Here is a 20,835-nt window from a genome sequence, read left to right as displayed (position 1 = left end):
AAACAAAAATAAGTACAATGTACTTATTGGGTTCATAATTGGGTTCAGAATTGCAAATCACTTTTGCTGCTATTGAGGTGGATACGGGTAAGGTTAGGGAAATCTTTGGTGGTATGGGTAGGTTTAAGGGTGTGGGTAAGGTGTAAGGGATGGGTCAACAGTGTAATTATAAATGTTATTACAGAAATTAATTACAGATGTAATTACATGCATGTGTTTTTCAAATATAAGTACAATGTGAAAACATGTATGTACACAATAAGTCCATTGTATCAAATTATTAATTTAAATGTAAGTACATAGTAGTTAAGGCCACTTAATATAAAGTGGGACCGGGAGTGTTATTGCTGTCAATGCAGGGCTCACTGACCCATTGGATTTCATCAAAAATCTTAATTTGTGTTCTGTAGATGAACGAAGGTTTTACAGGTGTGGAACGACATGAGGGTGAGTAATAAATTACATAATTTTCATTTTTGGGTGAACTAACCCTGTAATGCCTAAATATATTTTAATAAAAATAAATAATATAAAACAATTTTACCTTGTTTATATAATTCCATTTAGTTTTAAAATTCATCTATATATCATTGTCTCTCTGTTTTAATGTTATAATCAAATAATGATTAATAACAAAATTTAAAAAAAGATAAAAATTACAACCAGCGTGAATTAAAAGTGCAGTGTGTAAATTTTAGTGACATCTAGTGGTGAGATTGCGAACTGCAACCAACGGCAGCTTACCCCTCCCTAATTCTAACAAAAGAATGGTCACTGCTTTTAATAAACCATATGACTACTACTACTACTTCCTCGTGTGTATTCAACTTAGTGACAATGCAAGCTGCCTCTAAAAAAACAAACGATTTAGAAGAACAACAACATAGTAATGAAATGCGCTCTGTAGAGTGTATGTCCATTTAGGCCTGCTGTAGAAACATGCTGGCGCAAAGTGACGACTTGACATGGATAATAAAGTTCTTCACTCATTCAGACATTACTACAAAATGGCCGACACCTAATATAGTGCACTATACATTGTATGGTATTGTCATTTGTTGGTTGATTTGTCGATGTTCTCAGTTCTGCTCCCTGGCTTTTTTTTTTTTTTTTGTGTGTTTGTGTGTGTGTGTGTTAGGTTTATTTTGGTTATTGTTATTATTTAAATAAAGTCCACCTGCACTTGGATCCTGCCTTCTCTTATCTCTGAGAGCAGTCAACATTACACCCGAACACGTGTATTCCTATTAAATTGACTGCATTTCACCTAACGAGATGCAACAGCAAATGTGACTGCTCCTTAAGGGCAGCCTGAACATTCTGCTTAACATCTCCTTTTAAGTTCCACAGAAGAAAGTCACAGGTTTTGAACAATATGAGGGTGGGCTAACAATCGAATTGTAATTTTTAGCTGAACTAATTGTTAAGTTTCAATTCAGGCAGGTTTAAGATAAAGTAATTCTAAATGTATTCACACTCTATTGTCTCAGATTAAGTGTTCGTGCCTTCACTCAACTGTTTGATGAAGAAAACAGAGAATTTGCACATCCCCTTTACACCGACACTTACCTCTCCCTCCCACTATTTACTCTATCAGGTAAGACACTGTTATCTTTATCGATATTTGTGCTTTTTAGCATTTAGAATCTACAGCATAGTTGAGTTGAGGGTTGTTGAGAAAAGAACACATTTTCCCATGTGTCCAACCTATTTTTTATTTATTTATTTATTTTTCTTAAATAATGTGATTTTTGTCATTTATGTTTTCGTCACTCAGCGCCACGAAATGGCCTTACAGGTGGAATCACGGCTGCTACATTTCTAGTCGCTATGGTGCTCGCTGTGACCGCCTTACTGATTTACAGAAAGAGGGCTCACAAAATGTGAGTACACTCTCACACACTTGTTTTAACCCAGCTTATTTGTTACTATGCTGATGTATTTGTGTCTGTGTGTTTTAAGAGCTGTGCAGGAAAGTCCAGTGATGAAAATGTGCATGTGGAAGGCCTTGCCTACCTCACAGATGTGCTCAGGCATAAGAAGGTACCAAAATAGTTCATTTTTGTTTATATTAATGATTTATCATTATAAGCATTAATGTTATTATTTGGAATTTTCTCTATTATGTACTAGCCCAATCCAAGCAGCCCACTTTGAGTCCCATCTTGCTAAACTTCAAGCTGATTCAAGTTACCTTCTATCTGAAGAGTTTGAGGTAATGCACTGCATATAATTAAATTAAACACTAAATAGTGTCTATCAACACAGTAATGGTACAGTAGCAGACTTGAAAGCCCAGTCAAGTCATCTTTCCACTTTAATCTAAATAATTTATTAGCAATAAGCAAAAATGTATATATAATTTGGTGTTTTGCATCATCCTTTACCTGACGGTAAAAAGGGCCTAAAGGACGTGGGACGGATTCAAACTCAAACTGCAGCACGTCTACTTGGGAACAGAAGCAAAAATCGATACAACAATATACTACCCTGTAAGTAGAGACATATGAAATTGTAAGAAATATACATTGCAAATATACATTTACATTCTGAGTATATTAGACTTGCCATGATATCATAAGTTTCACACTGATATGGAATAGGCTCACAAATCAATTATATAAGTAAAATTTGTGCTGGTTGGACACTAGGGGTCATTATGGGGCCCTATGGGGTCATTTTTGCTTTGCAGTTTCCTACACAATGACGAAAAGCATCATGATTCTAATTTTTGTAACTAAAAATTCAAATGAAACTTTAAAAATGAATACAAATAAATGATAAATTATTAAATGTATTAAAATTATAAATAATTTAATTAGTTTAACTTAAAATGATGTGGAAAGATTGAGGAACTCCATGTGTCCTTCACAGAAACAAGTGAGCATTTGCATGGTATTGCATGAACAACATTTAGAAAAATATATTTTTTTATTCTTATTTAAAGGCACAATATGTAAGATTCCACTAGGCCAGTGTTATATATTTTGTTCAGAGTATTTACAATATCCAAAATGTTTCCAACTATTAGTAACTCGTGAGAAAATTGTGATTTTAACCAAAGAAACGGGACGTGTCCGGGAGTCGCCTGTCAATTGCGTCATATCCGCGTTACCCTCGGTTTCCGGTTTTATTTTGTAGAAACCATGTAAACACCAAAGATGCTTTAACCCTTAAATGCATGACTGTTTCGCCAATCATTCTTACATATACGGGTCTTTATCGACCCGGATCTATATCTAACACAGAAGGATCTCTACCTGTTGCGATAATATATAACTCCTCTGATATTAGAGTAACAACTACAGAAGAATAAAATAAATCATATTTTGTTACCTTTTGGAGCTTGGAAGGGCTCCGTTTGAGCAGATATTTTTTGCCATCATCACTGTCCTCATCAGAGCTAATTTCCCAGTACATTCAGCAAATAATAGGCTAGATCACAATATAGGCTAGTCACAGATTTGACCCCATTCACGATCTCAAACGTATCCTCAAAACTATGCAATTTTCAACATCTTTAAAATCATTATTCCGATCGCTAACAGCTTCACCAGATCTATCCAGTAACAGTTACACTCATATTTGATTGCGTTCAGTACTTGCACTGCAGTAAATTGCTGAGCCATTTCATGTTTTTCTTATTATTTCGTGTTGTGTTTGAATGAGTTGTCACTTCAGCTTTGTGTATCTGACATTGCCACCTTGTGGAATAAAGGTGAATTGCACTTATCCCATCATCTAAGATTAAATTATTGTTGTGCAGAATAAAATATGCGTACACTCATACACACCTCGGGTCGTTTGCGACCCTATACAATTTTTACAAAAAATGAATACAAAAATAGGCATTCTTTTATAATTTTATGATTTTTTTCTTGTTATATTCTTTATAGTGAATTGATTGAGGAATACCAAGAAGGTTGATGTCTAACTTTAAAAAATGAACAAGGAGGAGGGTAGCGAATGACGTCCCGGGTCACTAAAGACCCGAGGTATGCATTTAAGGGTTAATATATTACATGTTTTATTAGACAAGGCAACAACTGTTTGGTTACATTCATAGACAGAAAACTAATTATTGTTATATAGCTCAACACGTTTAGTCTTATTGTTTAAATCTAGTTTTCTTGATTTTCCGAGAGTACCATGCTTTACCATGCCTCAGTGAAAAACACTGTTTTGTCAAGTGGCTAAGTAATACAGCATTACAATCTGTCATACAATATGTTTTAAAATTAATTGCATGCTATTTATCAACACAAGCCACCCAGAATTTAGAATGATATTCTAAAATCGATCTAGCTTACTGCATTGTGTAACAAGTGTCTCGCAGCAGACGCCGAGCGAACATACAACGTTATAACATTATTTTCAACACAGTCAAAAACAGCGCTCATACGCATTGACCGGAAGAAGCGGACTGAAGCGACTTCTCCCAAGATTCCGCGCTCAAACTCTGTGTCATCGAGCTACGCCTTTGTTTTGAATAGGCAACCTCTAGCAGCGAAAATGTACATATCGTAGCTTTAAATGCAGGATATTTTCTCTCAATATCATTATCATTAATTACCAACTGCGATTATACCCATACTATACCATGGTGTTATTACCGTATACTATGGCAAGCCTAGAGTATATTTCATGATTCTTTACTATGTGTGCTCAAATTAAACAAGAACTACTGATAGTTTTTAGTCCCTCTTTTAATTTACCACTTTACTGATTATTTGCAGATGACTCAACCCGGGTAAGACTGTCTTGTTTGGAGGACGACCCCTGCTCAGACTACATCAATGCTAACTACATACCTGTGAGTTGAATATGTTCTTCATTTGATGGTTCATTGGCTAAAAACTGTGTGGAATCGTGAGTTGTATGGTTTAGTAATTAAAGGTGGAGGATCATGGAGGTTGTGGATTTAATACTGATAACTAGCAGCATGGATGCAGCATCATGCAAATGCAAATGTTTTGTGCTGCAGTTCATAGAAATTACTAACAATTTCTTTTAAAATGAATAAATAAATATTTTTACCCTGTTCATGAACTTCAAAGCAGTCAATGGTCCTTTTTGTCCACAGGCTCAAAAGTATTCTGTATCTGTTTCACAGGGAAACAATTTCAGATGGGAGTATATTGCTACACAAGGGCCTCTCCCAGGCACCAAAGATGATTTCTGGCGTATGGTGTGGGAACAAAACGTGCACAGCCTTGTAATGGTAACCCAGTGTGTGGAGAGGGGCATGGTGAGTTTGTTTTTGTTTGTTTACTTTTATCATCCCCCATAGGGAAAACTAGTTTAGCAGCAGGGAGGTAACAAGCATGCAGATAATACATAACACATAATACTCATCTCACAAAAAAACATAGTTCATACAGTAAACTACCTATGAAGAGTTCATTAAACCAGCAGCCACTCAAATGGACAGGATGCAACAATTGAAATTCTTTATATACAGTGGGTACGGAAAGTATTCAGAAGTAAGGTCTGTAAGGTCTTATATAGACAGGTGTGTGGCTTTCCTAATCAAGTCCAATCAGTATAATCAAACACAGCTGGACTCAAATGAAGGCGTAGAACCATCTCAAGGATGATCAGAAGAAATGGACAGCACCTGAGTTAAATATATGAGTGTCACAGCAAAGGGTCTGAATACTTAGGACCATGTGATATTTCAGTTTTTCTTTTTTAATAAATCTGCAAAAAGGTCAACAATTCTGTGTTTTTCTGTCAATATGGGGTGCTGTGTGTACATTAATGAGGGGAAAAAAGCAAATGGCTGCCATATAACAAAGAGTGAAAAATTTAAGGTGGTCTGAATACTTTCCGTACCCACTGTATAATCAGTGGTCTAATTTCCTTAAAATTGACAGCTTAAAATTGTTAGTGAACTTTCCACTGTCCAAACTTGGACCCTTATTTTCTTAACTTTCTCTATGCAGCACTGACTTATAGTGAAGAGGCTTTATTTTAGTACAATTTTTCTAGAGAAATTAGCTCATACTTTTGTGGATTTGTGTATGATTCAGGTGAAGTGTGATCGTTACTGGCCGATTGACAGTGAGCCTTTGTATTATGGTGATGTTGTGGTGCAACTGCTTTCTGAGAAGGTCCTCCCAGAGTGGACAATTCGGGACTTCAAGATATCGTGTGTAAGTGTTAAATAAGTGGATATATTCAACATAAATATAATTATTCATTACTTAAAGGTGAAGTGTGTGATTATTTTCAAAAGTAAATTGTTGGGTTATTCACTATAATCAAAAGACAAAAATCTAAATAAAGAAAATGTTTTTAGGAACATGATATAATTTTCATTATGTTTACAGTTTGATTTTTGCTCATTTACTCAGTAAATGTTAACTATAGTTAGTATATGCAAATGTCAAGTACAGTTGGATACATTGTACATCAATGTATTTTAAGTATACATCATGATTGTAATTGTATTTGTTGTGCTCAATTCAATTTATGCTGATTTAAATAAAATATACATGCAATAAAATATTTGCATGACTGCATTACAGTTATGACAATGAAAATATGAGGAAATGAAAATGTGCAGAAATTATTGTAGTGGTCCAAAAAATAGGTTTCATTTTCTTAAGGGTGCAGTGTGTACATTTTAGTGACATCTAGAGGTGAGGTTGTGAATTGCAATATAGAGAAGCTACGGTGGCCAACACAGGACAAAGATGTCATCATCTGAGACAGCAGAGAGTAGCCAGTCAAGCAAACTTGCCCTTTAGAGCAGTTTGTCCGTTTAGGGCTACTGTAGAAACTACTGGTGCAAAATGGTGAATTAACATGTAAGGGGACCCGCGGTGTATGTAGATAGAAATGGCTCATTCTAAGGTAGTAAAAACATAACAGTTCATTATGTAAGGTCTTTATACACTGCTGAAAACATAGTTATGTATATTATATTGCATTTCTGTCAATAGATCCTCCTAAAATGTACACATTGCACCTTTAATGCAAAATAGAATTTGGACATTTCTTTGCAAGATTCACCAGTTTGCAAAATCTCTTTGGAAAGTAATTCTGTAATTTGCAATTTAGATGCCGCAAGTACACAGAAGCTCTTGTATGAAGAAAGAAAGTGCATGACCGAATGACTATAAAATAGCAACTAGTAGTAATTCTGAAATAATGGTTCAAGGTCTTTTTTCAGGAGGGTCAGTTGAGATACCCCAGGATGGTGCGTCAGTTCCATTACACCATTTGGCCAGATCACGGAGTACCAGAGACAACCCAATCGCTCATTCAGTTTGTGCGCACAGTCAGAGATTACATTGACAGGACAACCAGTCCTGGAGTCACTGCAGTACACTGCAGGTATCTGTGTCACCTCCTAAACAACTTTGAAAGACATTTCATGGTGTTCACACTCAAAATCATATTTACAATGTTTTTCTTTCTCTCAGTGCTGGTGTGGGCCGAACTGGCACTTTCATTGTGCTGGATCGTGTTTTACAGCAGCTAGACAGGAACTGCACAGTGGACATATACGGCTGTGTGTTTGATCTACGTCTGCATCGCTCACATATGGTACAAACTGAGGTATGAATCTGTCTGTAGTGACATCAACAACATTTACAAATGGCATCACTGGAACTGAGATGATACATTTTTCAGAGTTGAGCCAAACCCATCTGTCACAGGACAGATCACATGCTCATTCACACCAAGAACAATAACTATAAAGATAACTATGTTAGCGCCAACACCAACAGCCAATAATGTTCCATAAATGTTGTTTCTTATGCTCAAATAGCATTTAAAATAGCTTATTTTTCTGGGTAGACGAGCCAATGCGCATGTGCTGTCATAAGCGTGAGTATCAGGTTTCTACGGGAACCAGAGCTTCTAACGGCCGCTGCAATGACGCAATGACTTTATCAATCAGCGGTTGGCTCTTTTACTTAGAAGGTGGGACGTATTCTGCCATATTGCGCATTGCAGTTTTTCTCATTCATAACTAATAGGAGTGAACCGTCTTTCTACATCTATAGGCTTTGATGGGGGGATTGAAAATATTTGTCTTTACAAACAAGGGGCCAGGCAGAAAAAGTTTGGGAACCACAGATGGGAATTACAGATGTAACTGGGAAACCCGAAGCATGGCTTCTCTTCATAACAGAATAAGCTTCAATAAAGCAACAGTTCTAAAGTGACGACAATTAGTAATGGAGACTTGGGCTCAACTTTTAAACTAAACTTGAGATTTTAATTATTGGCGAAAGGAAGTAGTTCCACACAAAAGAGGGTTTTTAAAGGTACTCTGTTGTTGTTTCTTAATTATTTACTAGAGCTGGGACAATAATATTTCAAATAAATCGAGAAATGATTCTGGAATGATTCTGAGATTTTCTGAATGCATTGCAATTCTCTCTTGAATCGATTCTGAGCTTAGTTTGTAACAGCAGATGGCGCTCGAGGCTAGTTTTTAACCGCATGCTCAAATGCTCACAAAGAAGAGCGCTCGTGTGTTCGCCTGAGTCTGAGAATGTTCTTGCACCTCAGAATGCTTTTATGATGCGAGATTAATGTAAACAGCCCACTGCAAACACCCTTGTAATTCGCTTCAACCTTTCGAACTTTATGAATGGTTAAAAGGGATTATTTTATTTGCTGTTTCTATAGCAGTGCTATCTGCTGTTATAAACTGAACTCAGTATCGATTTAAGAAAGAATCGCAATGCATTCAGAAAATCTCAGAATCGATCCAGAATCATTTCTTGATTTATTGCAACGATTTATTGTCCCAGCCCTATTATTTACACTTATTGTGCTGTGGAACTGTTGTATAAAAGCAATATCACACTTGTCATGTGATATGGCTCTATATCGCACTCCTACTCATGTGATATTGCTCATATATAATCATAAATATTAAATGATAAATAAAATAATAATTTATAATTTTGACTCATTCCTTAACTCATTAGTGCCCAAATTTTTCTGAATGGTTTCATGCATATAGTCCTGTTAATAGTGTCCTATGTGAACATGTTCTGCATTTATTTTCCCCAGGTTTTTTTTTTTTCTTTTCTTAAAAGACATGTTTGAATGTGCAGCAACTATAGTTGCCGGTGGGCAAATATGTTGTATGCACCTCTCAATGTAAAATTTGAATAGGAGGATAACATTTAGGCATCTAACTCAAATTAGCTGCTTTCAACAGATCAACAGATCAATCAAAGTTGAAGAACATTCGATGCGAACACAAAAAAGTTGCATCTAGCTTATAATCTCTTGAATATGAAAACAAAACAAATAACAAATCCTTTTATTTCAAAGTGGTGGAACATAGTGCAGAACAAAGTGCAGCCATTAAGTTGCTCCAACAGAGCATTGTGAATCAAATCAAAATTACATCTATATGTGACCCTGGATCACAAACCCAGTCATAATTCGCACGGGTATATTTGTAGCTATAGCCAACAATACATTGTTTGGGTCAAAATTATTGATTTTTTTTCTTTAATGCCAAAAATCATTAGGATATTAAGTAAAGATCATGTTCAATGAGGATATTTTGTAAATTTTCTACCATAAATATATAACAAATTCTTTTTGTGAGTGTATACATTGTTAAGGACTTCATTTGGTCAAATTCTCAATATTTTAATTTTTTTGCACCTTCAGATTCCAGATTTTCAAATAGTTGTATCTCGGCCAAATGTCCTATCCTAACAAACCATACATAAATGGAAAGCTTATATATATTCAGCTTTCAGATGATGTATAAATCTTAATTTAATAAAATCGACCCTTATTACTGGATTTGTAGTCCAGGGTCACATATAACAAACAAACTAAAAATAAATACATTAAAAAAATAAATGAACAAATAACAATATATAATATATAACAATATAAAATATTATGAAAGCAAAAAGCACTAAACAAGACCAATAAGCTTGATTTATTAACCCATTAAACACAGTATACCCCATTTCCCCATGATATATGTACTTACAAGTCATTTTCCCACCGGCAACTATAGTTGCCGCTCGTACTTTTGACTAAGTATACAAGAAACTTTTGTTTGGATGATTCTGGAGACCCTCATGATTGCATATATATATATATATGTCTGTCAAAAAAAATTCTTAATATTAACATGAAGATTACTTTTCTTTGGGAGGGTTTGCCTTTGCTATGCTTCCTGGAAGTAGGGGTTGGAATTTGACAGCTTCATGTCACAGGAAGGAAGTGAATAAATTTTTTTTGTTCTCAAAATCCCATGTCATTGAGACACAAAACATGGAAAATATCTAGAAAAATACTTACAAAAGAAAAATGACAACCATACACTGCAGCAACTATAGTTGCCGGTGGGCTAAAATGGGTTAAAAATGGTTGAATCATTTTACTGTTTAGAATGTTACCATAAACATTCCCCTGCCCCACTCAACTATGGTATTCATTTTATTTGTGCAGGCTGTAAAAAAAAGTCTTTAAAATCCTTAAATGTGATTTTTAAAACCCTGCAGATTCCCTGGATATAGTTATAATGTGGACTTCCCTATTTTCATAGAATGAGAATGAATATTAAAATGTTATAGTTACTGTTGTTGTTATCGTCTTTGGTGTGTACAGGCCTTAAGACACCTGATTTCAATCAGAAATCAATTGACTAAACATGTAGTAGCTTATCATTACTGTAGTTTTAATGAAATGTATGAATTGGTTTATTAGCACACTAATATGACGGGCTTGTCTTCTGCAGTGTCAATATGCTTATATCCATCAGTGTGTGCGGGATGTTTTGAGGGCTCGTAAACTTTGCTGTGAACGAGACAACCCTCTTTTCCCCATCTACAACAACTTATTATAAACGTAAGTATTGTATGTGCCTGTGGGTCACTTAGACATTGTATGAATGAAGTTTTACAGTATGTTTGCACAAAACCATAAAAAAATACAATATTGCAGTGGTTTATTTGTTATATATGTGTGCAATACATTATATATATCATTCATATGATGTACAATGGCAATAGGGATTATGAAATAAGATTGTCCAATAGCTAGACAACTTTCAGTCCCTCTCCTCCAGTAACTGTCACTCAAATGAAACATTCTTCCAGTCTGCAATGCTCACTTCCAGTCAATTCCCAAAGGACAAAATCTAGACCCATTCTACATTTTTCTTGTTTCTATAGCCATTAGTGATGAAGAAGAGGGAAGAAAGGTGGATCACAATTTCTGTTTCATGCCGATTTAAAAATTGAGCATCGATGTCCTGTTCTTATGTTTGTGTGTATCTGAAAATTCCATGTATTTTTCTTCACAGAGTTTGTGTATACAGGATCAAGAAGACATTTCCCCTTATTGAACAAGAACAGAAGATAAGCTTTTGTATTTCATCAATATTTTAAATAGCTGTGCATAACAAAGATATATGCTTTATTTTTATACAACTTTTTCATGACATGTAGTACACACTGTAATTATTTATGTTTTATGCTACTTTTGTTTAATATATCATATTTAGACTACTGGCACTTTCTGTAATTTAGTATTGATTTTCTCAAATGCATAATGCATGTATGAACTTTCATTTTTCTGTAGCTTGGAAATAAAAATCACAAATGTTCTCTAATGGACTCCCTCTAGTACTCTAGCAAAAGTGTTAAATAAAGGAAATAAGATTTTAGCTTTTTTAGGTGTAAAATAGTTTTTTTTTTATGTAAAGATAATCCTGCTAATGAACCTGAATATGTTCATTCAATGTATTTTGGATAAGTGGTATTTAGTAAATGTTAATGTATGAGTGATATCAAAAACACTTTGTGACCTCCAATTCCATGTGTTGTGAAGTTCTTTCGTGAGTGTGGGCTCACTCTGCTTTTTTTTCTCTTAATGTTGGGGGTATGAGATATTTAGTTATAAGAAAATCAATCATTTTGTTTTGTAAAATACACTCTTGTGATTTATAATTTCATCCGAGAGACTCTCCCTAGCCTTTACAGAAATATTACACTTGAAAAACACTTTAGGATTACAATTTTTTATATTTTAAAATGAAACAATATGTTATTTGAACAATTAAACCTTCTTGAAAACTTCCCAAGAATCAAAAAGAGAGAGTAACAGTTACAATTTTCTTTTATCTCTTCCTTGACCATGTGACTGAAACTCAGATATGAGACATTCAAACTGACCAATCAGAAGATTAAAACTTCCCCCACAGTACTAAAAGTGTGAAAATTTGTAAGCCCCCAATGTACATACATTTTAGCCTATAGGGCTTGATCACTATCAACACATTTGTGCCTCCACCTTCCAGTAAACAGTAAATCAAATGTCTTTGTTCATTTTAAAATATCTTTAGATATTTTCAATCTTACACCTACGCCATCTTTATGTAGAGCAAAAATTATTTTTTTCAGATCCTCAGAGAGTTATTTGAGGTGCCATGTTGAACTTCCAGTGACCGGTATGAGAGAGTGAGAGCGATAACACCAAATTTAACACACAAGCTGCCCATTCACACCAGAGACCTTGTAACACTAATGAGTCACATGACACTGGGGAGAGAAAATGGCTAATTGGGCCAAATTTGGACATTTTCACTTAGGGGTGTACTCACTTTTGTGGCCAGCAATTAATGGCTGTGTGTTGAGTTATTTTGAGGGGACAGCAAATTCACACTGTTATACAAGCTGTACACTCACTACTTTACATTGTAGCAAAGTGTCATTTCTTCAGTGTTGTCACATGAAAAGATATAATAAAATATTTACAAAAATGTGAGGGGTCTACTCACTTCTGTGAGATACAGTATATATATACATAGTCGACTCACCTATGTTTCTCTACAGTTTTCAACAGCCCTCCACCATCCCATCTCCTCACACTCACCTGGCTACTTTCCTATCCAGAAATATGAGAGGAGTACTCTTGGTTCAGGCCAAATACTGAGCAAGGAAACCTCTCCTCGGACAGCACACCAAATACACATATTATTTATCTATCTGATTATTTGTGTGAACTCGTGAATTGACTTTTATCTAAATAAAGAAAGATTTCCCAAACTGCGAGCACTTGCCAAGAGAATACGTTGAGCCTCTTTGTATCCACTTATCTTTGCGAACAGACGTTCTCTCTTATGAACTTGAACAAAACTGCTTGAGGTTCAGAATAACCGATGCCTGAATTGGTTATATGAATAACCGATCTGCGTGACATTTTGCGGGTTGCGACCACGGCTGTCAAATCCGACTGCACAAATGTCTTCAGTTTGCAGGTGACTGTTATAATAATGTTACAATCTGTTTACTGTTTATACTTTATTCCCCTTTACTTGTAGCACACTTCGCCTGAAAGTAACTTTTTATTCATCCAAATATTCATTTTTGTTATGTAATTGTTTAAAAGCCTGTGTTTATGATAGATGTGTGCTTCTGTAACTTAAATGTGCCCTAGAACTTCTTTTTAAAAGAAGTACTTTATGTCTAAGGTGTCCCCTGAATGTGTCTGTGAAGTTTTCCCATAGATTTTTTTTTTTTTTTTACTACCGACTAAGCTACTGGAAGAGGTGCTTCCACCTGCATCATGCACTTTAGACCATGCGCTTAGATCGTTAATCGTTTGATCGTGCCAATGGCTGTCATGTCGATGAGGCCTTCACAGGGGATTATCTAGTTGACAGGATCTCTGCTGACATTCAGGGCTGTGTTGTGTTTGTGTTTAGGTGCAGGTCCACCATCTGATTCTGCACAGGTACTGCTCAGGTACATAGCATGTTTTATTAATCATTTGCTTTAGTTGAAACATGGGGACAGCTAAGTCATTCCTGCATTTTAATACTATTTTAATTGAACTATGGTAACTTTTAGCTTATTTATTTGTTTCTAATAGGCTAATAGGCTACAAAGGAGTGATTTAATAAATTGTAGGGAAATTTTACAGTTAAAGACCCAAAAGACATGATGAATGATGAAAAGTTTAAAAAATAAATTGAAGAAAATTTTACTGAAGAATACTTTGCAATTTCATCAGCAGAAGCCAGCTTCAAGTTTCACAAGGAGTTTGTAGGCCGCTCTGCATACATTCACATTTCCACAACCGTTAAACTCTAACAGAGTCTACTAACTACATCATTACTTCAGGTTAACTGATTCTGATTGGCTAAGAAAAATACAGTTTTATACAGTTATTAATACATATATTTCTTTAATAAATGATAAAATCCTCTAAATATATGTCCGGCCCCTGATTTTATTCACAACCCTCGGTATGGCCCTTGCTGAGTTTGAATTTGACACCCCTGTTCTAGATCATGACAAGCTGTCTGCAGGTCTCAAGCAGAGTGCCAGTTGTCCACCAGCAACCATAAAGAACCTGCACAGAACAAATATACACATGATTCTCAGCTTCTTCAAGGTTGAAGTTTGGACCGAGCTTTAACTATAAACTGGAAAATTTCTCAAAACATACTTGTAAGTTGTACTTTTCTCTCAGTGAGAGGTACAGACAATATTCATCATTATTCTCTAGTGTTTTAAGGTGAAAAGGAAATGCTTTAACATAAGTTTAAGCAGTCATTTAAATAATTGAATATTTAGAAAGATAAATGGTGATTAATAACTTGATTATAAATCACTCAAAGCATATATATTTAAGCCGCAGTGCATCCAACCTTTCAAAATATTGATCAACAATTTCTTAATTCATGGACGCTATATTTTTCGGCATATTTTGTATTGATTTCTTCTTCTTCATGTGAATAAACAAAACCATCATATCATACCATACCCTTGGGGCACTATTGAATTCACTGTAATGGTGTCTAAATGAATTGACATGGAATTCACACTTTAGTCACTACAGTATTTTCAAATGTTCTATTTCTAAATAATATGGTCAGTAATGTTTATATATACATATAAACATTTATATGATACATAATTAGCTGAGATAAAATATTCTAATGCTTTTATATTATTTTTGTTTCATTATTTTATCTTCATTTACAAGTAGGCTACATTTACAATTCCAGCCTTACAGACCAATGTTACAAACCATCCCTTTGCGCCACCTGGTGGTGATTCTGCATACGAGTGTCAAATATGACTGGGTTGCATTTAACACTGCGGCCTTACGGTGGCGGTACATGTAGCAGTAATAGGCATTTTGTTTGACCACCTACTGTGTTCATTCATAGAAAGGTTTGTCTATGAATTAATGGAAAGAAGTGTGTTAAAGATATAAAGTGAGAAGGAATCTGATCTATCAGTCAGGTTTGTGTGCACAGAGACACAGAGGAGTTCAACAGATAAACTCCAAATCCAGCATAAAGAGACTCAGTGAATGTAGAAGTGAATGTGTGCAAGTGTGTGAGTGTGCGAGTGTCAGAGACGCTATAGAAGGAAAGAATGCCGGCCGACCAGTCCACATACACTCCAATTCTCTTAGAGGAGCATGAAGGGACCTGAATGACAGTTTCCTTATTATCGTGACAGGCAGTGAAAGTTTCAGAACAGATCAGACTCCAAGAGTTTCTATTGTTTCTATTGTATCCAAACTCAGAGAATTCATTCCATCCTTTCCTGTTGATTCCTTTATATGTCACTGCCATAACAGCATATCCGCTCCATTCAGCCTCCCAGTAACAGCGTCCAGACAGACTCTCTCTACACAGAACCTGAGGCCACCCATCAAATCTTTCTGGATGATCAGGGTATAATTGTTTTTCTGCATATGTCACCTTTCTGTTCTCATCAGACAGAATTAGATGAATGTTTGCTGTGTTTGGATCCAGTGTGAGATCACAGGCATCTGAACAAAAGGAGAAAGAACATTTACAACACAACACAACATAACAACAATCACTATGTGTGTTGACATACATTTGTGTAGTCCTGCTGTAATCCTGAAATCTCCTTTATGATCCACACTAAAAAAAAAACAAAAAAAACTGTCACATTCTGCACATTTGATTCATTCAGTAAACACATAAATGTATACAACACAGTACTCTGACTCTTCCTGCTCAACATACTTGAGTTTGTCCAGTGTGTAGTTTTGATGGTTCAGTATATCAGACAGTAGCTTGATTCCTGATTCTCCTGGGTGATTGTAGCTCAGATCCAGCTCTCTCAGGTGTGAGGGGTTTGAACTCAGAGCTGAAGACACATAACAACAGCCTTCCTCTGTCACCATACAGCCAGACAATCTACAAACACACACACAGCAACAGTTCATATGGCATTTTGGCAATCAGACTTCACACAGCAACCTGAGCAATTCACTCATTTGCAAACAGTGTGTTTTTCCTCAACCCATATGTTTTTGCTTTTGCTTATTCTCCCTTCTATGTTGCTGTGCACTCATGCAAATTTCTATGAAAGTGTTTGAGTTAATTGTGAAAAATGTTCCTTCATTCACTGTACACTTTGTCTGACTGATGTTGTGGGATAAAACTGTTCATATATGCTGTTCTAGGATATGGGTATTTGTATAATAATAGTAACAGTATCATTAACCAGTGAGGAAGTATCAGTTCAAATAATTAAAATCATTAAAAAGCCCAAAGAGATGTTTTAAGTAAAAAAGCAAATTCAGTACCCGGGATCTGACATTTCAAACACCAAATAGGTCAAGAGATGGACTAAAGTGACATGTTTAGTTTGATCAATCCGATACCTCAATATGTTCAGTTGACAATGTGAACTTTTCAGTCCATCAGAGAGCAGCTTCACTCCAAAATCCTTAAGGTCATTATTACTTAAGTCCAGCTTTCTCAGACAGGAGTTTGATGACTGTAGAGCTGAAGACAAACTTTCACAGCACTGGCCCATGAGATTACAGATGACCAATCTAAAACAGAAACAATAAATCAGGAATGATTTAACTCCTGTCACAACACCCATTTAATGAATTAGACAAGAGGTAGCCAATCCTGCTCCTGAAAGGCTACCATCCTGCTGAGTTTAGCTCCAATACTAATGAAACACAACTGAACCAGCTAATCAAGGTGTTTCAGGTTAAAAATTACAGGCAGAGTCAGAGCAGGGTTGGAAATGAAGTCTTAAAATCAATGATGATCAAAAAACAAACACGACGATAAAAAAAAAAGGTTTTGTTCCTTTAGTGTGTGGAGTGACCAAGTCAGCACAGCACAACACACACTGACAGATTCCATTCAAAACAACCAGATTCCTGACTATTACAACAGAAAAACTCTCAGAATCTCTTGCTGCAAACGTGACTTTAGAGTAAACAAACATGGTGGACAACGGACAAGAAGAAATGATAATAATAGTGTTTGGACTGCTTTTTACAGGAAAAAAAAAAAAAGGGTTTGGATTAGTTTGTGTTATGCTTCCGTCTTCCGTCAGCTTGCATTCTGATTTGGTATCATTTCATTCCACATGACAATTTACAGAGTAAAATGTAAACTTTAAACACCCATTTTGATGTGCATTCAGTTGACGGTTCTGGTGGCAAATACTGTATTTTATTTCTGTCACACTCTGCAAAATCAGATCAGGTCAGATCTGATCATAATCCTCAATAAACATACACATAAGCACTTTAATTAACTATTTAACTCTGGATGTAAATTTTCTTTAACAGCATTGTAACAGTAACAAACAACGACAGAATGTTAAATAGGCCACAAGTGGCTAAATAACCAAATGTTACTCAACTCTTTTTAGAAACAACGTTGAGAGCATTTTAATTACAATCTCTGACGATATCAAGCATTCTGTCACATCATAATCCCTCGCGCAGCATCTGCCAGCAGCCACAGGTGTGCCAACGATATGAGTACATCATACAAACACATTGAATTCACGTCTTTTGACATTGTAGATTTTGCATATGCCAAGTACTTTACTACAGGGCAAACAAAGGCTGCCCATCTCGCTCATTTTATCATAGTAAAACCATGTGGGTTTTTTTTGTTGTCATTGTTTTTTTTTTTGCCCATTGGCTACCATTTGTTTAACCACAAAAACACCATAGTTAAACTGTGGTTTTTGTAGAAAAACCATGGTTAATTCTTGGTTACCATGGAATAACTACAAGAACCATGTTTTTTGGTTTTATTCATAGTAAAACCATGGTTAATTTTCGTAAGGGTTGACAGCAAACTGATTCTTCCATTCTTCTTACCTTTGCTGCTGATGCTACGACTCTTCTTGTTTGCAATGTGTTCCTTTATTGTGTTACCCATTTAGTTTTTATCCTCTTAATAACAAATTTGTCCATTTTGATCCCTAAATTTATAACAATAATGGCTACTATTGGAGTTCTACCAAAATTATTTTATATGACAAAAAAAAAAAAAAAAAAAAAGTATATTCCTTTAATCCATTTATATTTAATTTAGTAACAAAAAAATTGTAAAACATTTGTGATGAGCCTGCGGGCCACAGGTTGAGAACCTCTGCTCTAAAGAAACTTTATTTCCCCCATCTATCTAAATCTTATCTATCTATCTTATTTTGTTGAATAAAACACTGTTTTATTCATAGTTTTTTTTTTTTTGTTGACAAAAACAATTCAGTAACACTTTATTTTGATGGTCCATTTTAGACATTGTACTAACTATAATTAATTTTGCTACTACATGTTAACTACCAGTCATTAGAATATTCATAGACTGTCTGCCTAATATCTGTTCACACTTTATTTTGATGTTCCCCCAACAGACATTCAACTGACCATAAATAACTTTGCAACTATTATCGTGCAACATATTCTACTAACCTAAACCCTAACATCTAACCCTAACCTAACAGTATACTAATATTCTACTAATAGAGATACTAATGAGAGTTAGTTAACATGTAGTTGCAAAGTTACTTATAGTTAGTAGAATGTCCTAAAGAGGACCATCAAAAAAAGTGTAACCCACAATTTTCTTAGGCCAGTATTAATTGTTGCATAACTTTTTTATATCACAACAAGTCTTTTTGAGTTTCAGGGTTTTTTTTCACATTTGAAAATAAATTGCGCTTTCTTTGCTTAGTATCTCATTTCATGATCTTCTGTTTGTAACCCTAGTAGGGGAAATACTACACATACTTTTGTTAATCATCCAGCTGAATACTATTATTGGTTCTCAGATGCTGATTATCTCAGAATCTGATGACCATAAAACACTTATTCATACATATACTTAAACACAGTAAATAAGTGAATGTGAAAGTCGAACCTAAGTACGTTTAGTTGAGAGTGTGATCTCTTCAGTCCATCAGATAGCAACTTGACTCCTGAATCCTGCAGGTCATTGTTGCTTAGGTCCAGTTCTGTCAGATGGGAGTTTGATGATTGTAGAACTGAAGACAAACTTTCACAACCCTTATAAGTCAGTCTGCAACCTGCCAATCTGAATAAAATAATAAAAAGATTCAAATATTAAAAATAAATTAAAATGTCAAAACACCCATTAAATGACAACACTTAATCTGACTGACTACAGATATACAATATATAACAAATTCATTGTATATATATATTAGGGGTGTAACAGTACACAAATATCACAGGTCGGCACACACCTTAGTTTTAAAGTCATGGTTTGGTACATTTTTGTAACAGCAGCCAAAAAAACAAACCATTTATTTATTTTTTTCTCAAACTGGTTTACTGAATATACTATGTATTAAAAATCATTAACATGTTTAAATAAGTTAATTCCATTTGAAAAACTCAGTATGCAGCATAGGCTTTGTGTGGAAACATGGTGGAAAGCAGTGAGAGGTTTTACAACCTCTACAACCTTTACAACCGAGTGCTAAGTGAAATTATATAAATAAATGTATGAATTAATTGATTATATGGATGTATCCCTGAAGGGAACCGTATGTCTTGAGAAAAGTTTTGATGGCATTTTCTTTTCATCTTGTGTCTGTGTAATGCCTAATAAAGTAGATTTCCTAAGCTCAGCACTGGTTTTGTGTACAGCATTTACCAGGGAAACAGCTATATTTTTGCAGTTTGTGTGCCACCTACTGTCAGTGAGTTGATTCACATTTTTTATTTGTTGTTTGTTGGTTTTTGACATAAAAGTCTGTAAAATTATTTTAGTTTGTGTATCATAATGCATTATTCTGAAAATTTCCAGCTCATTTTAACAATATCATGATAATATTGATAACCGTGATCATTTTGGTCACTGTAATTGTGATATTAAATTTTCATACCGTTTCATCTCTAGCACAGAATCTCTTGCTTTAACTGTGAGGCTATTTTTACTCACAGGACACATTGTGAACAAGAACTGTTAACAAACTTATGTGCCTTAGCAGATGGTTAAATGTTGACAAGAAAAATAAGCTGACTTTACATGTCAGAATAAGTTGTGTTGTGTCTTAGTTTTGCAATCCAAGGAAATTACTGTAATTGTTTAATCTAACATTTTACTTTGCTGGATATAATAAAGTGTGACAAAATATATGAATTTTTTATAAAAAGATCAAAGTATAAACAATGCAGATTTATTTTCACAGCATTTTTTTTTGTGTGAAGTAACCTTTTAAGTGTAACATAAAATCAATTTAAGTGTTCAACAAGTTTTGTAGGGTTTTAACGTTTTAGCAGTGTGTTATTATTTTCCAACAAAAAATATAACCATGAACTATTGAGGTAATCATCCCTGCCAAGTCTATAGAAAGAATGTGAGTGGAGAAGTAAATACAGTGCTGTATTAGTTATGATTATTCTCATTTTTGTGTATGAAAAGGACCCGCAAATAGACATTCTGCTGACTAGAAGTAACTTTGCGAGTACATGTCAACTTATTCTACTAACCTTAACCTAACACATTATTACTCTAATGTGAGTTGACATGTAGTTGCAAAG

At 34.9% G+C, this 20,835-nt stretch overlaps 2 protein-coding genes across 7 annotated transcripts in view; one reads left to right on the top strand and one right to left on the bottom strand.

The window, feature by feature from the left end:
• The window catches only part of ptprb (protein tyrosine phosphatase receptor type b), a 66,226-nt gene extending 53,550 nt beyond the window's left edge, over positions 1-12,676 (top strand). For 3 of the 5 annotated variants that reach the window (XM_067392437.1, XM_067392438.1, XM_067392436.1), the window contains 12 exons: positions 1,491-1,597; positions 1,778-1,883; positions 1,963-2,043; positions 2,134-2,215; positions 2,402-2,492; positions 4,737-4,813; positions 5,114-5,248; positions 6,033-6,155; positions 7,178-7,341; positions 7,431-7,566; positions 10,742-10,851; positions 11,309-12,676. In XM_067392437.1, the coding sequence (XP_067248538.1) occupies positions 1,491-1,597; positions 1,778-1,883; positions 1,963-2,043; positions 2,134-2,215; positions 2,402-2,492; positions 4,737-4,813; positions 5,114-5,248; positions 6,033-6,155; positions 7,178-7,341; positions 7,431-7,566; positions 10,742-10,849 (1,210 nt within the window). In that variant the 3' untranslated portion in view covers positions 10,850-10,851; positions 11,309-12,676. Of the gene's footprint in view, positions 1-1,490; positions 1,598-1,777; positions 1,884-1,962; positions 2,044-2,133; positions 2,216-2,401; positions 2,493-3,896; positions 3,996-4,736; positions 4,814-5,113; positions 5,249-6,032; positions 6,156-7,177; positions 7,342-7,430; positions 7,567-10,741; positions 10,852-11,308 lie in introns of those variants that run through there. The other 2 variants (XM_067392439.1, XR_010895729.1) reach the window with 2 other exon arrangements.
• Positions 12,677-13,922: 1,246 nt separating this feature from the next.
• Positions 13,923-20,835, bottom strand: part of zmp:0000001020 (NACHT, LRR and PYD domains-containing protein 12) — a 29,551-nt gene continuing 22,638 nt past the window's right edge. For both annotated transcript variants that reach the window (XM_067392399.1, XM_067392400.1), the window contains 5 exons: positions 19,187-19,360; positions 16,666-16,839; positions 16,022-16,195; positions 15,870-15,916; positions 13,923-15,798 (listed from right to left, as the gene is read on the bottom strand). In XM_067392399.1, coding sequence (XP_067248500.1) covers positions 15,257-15,798; positions 15,870-15,916; positions 16,022-16,195; positions 16,666-16,839; positions 19,187-19,360 — 1,111 coding nt within the window. In that variant the 3' untranslated portion in view covers positions 13,923-15,256. The remainder of the gene's footprint in view (positions 15,799-15,869; positions 15,917-16,021; positions 16,196-16,665; positions 16,840-19,186; positions 19,361-20,835) is intronic.

Source organism: Chanodichthys erythropterus, chromosome 8 (genome assembly GCF_024489055.1).
Source record: "Chanodichthys erythropterus isolate Z2021 chromosome 8, ASM2448905v1, whole genome shotgun sequence".
NCBI lineage: Eukaryota > Metazoa > Chordata > Actinopteri > Cypriniformes > Xenocyprididae > Chanodichthys > Chanodichthys erythropterus.
The sequence above is the reverse complement of the archived record's forward strand: the minus strand, read 5'-3'. Positions and strand labels throughout refer to the sequence as shown.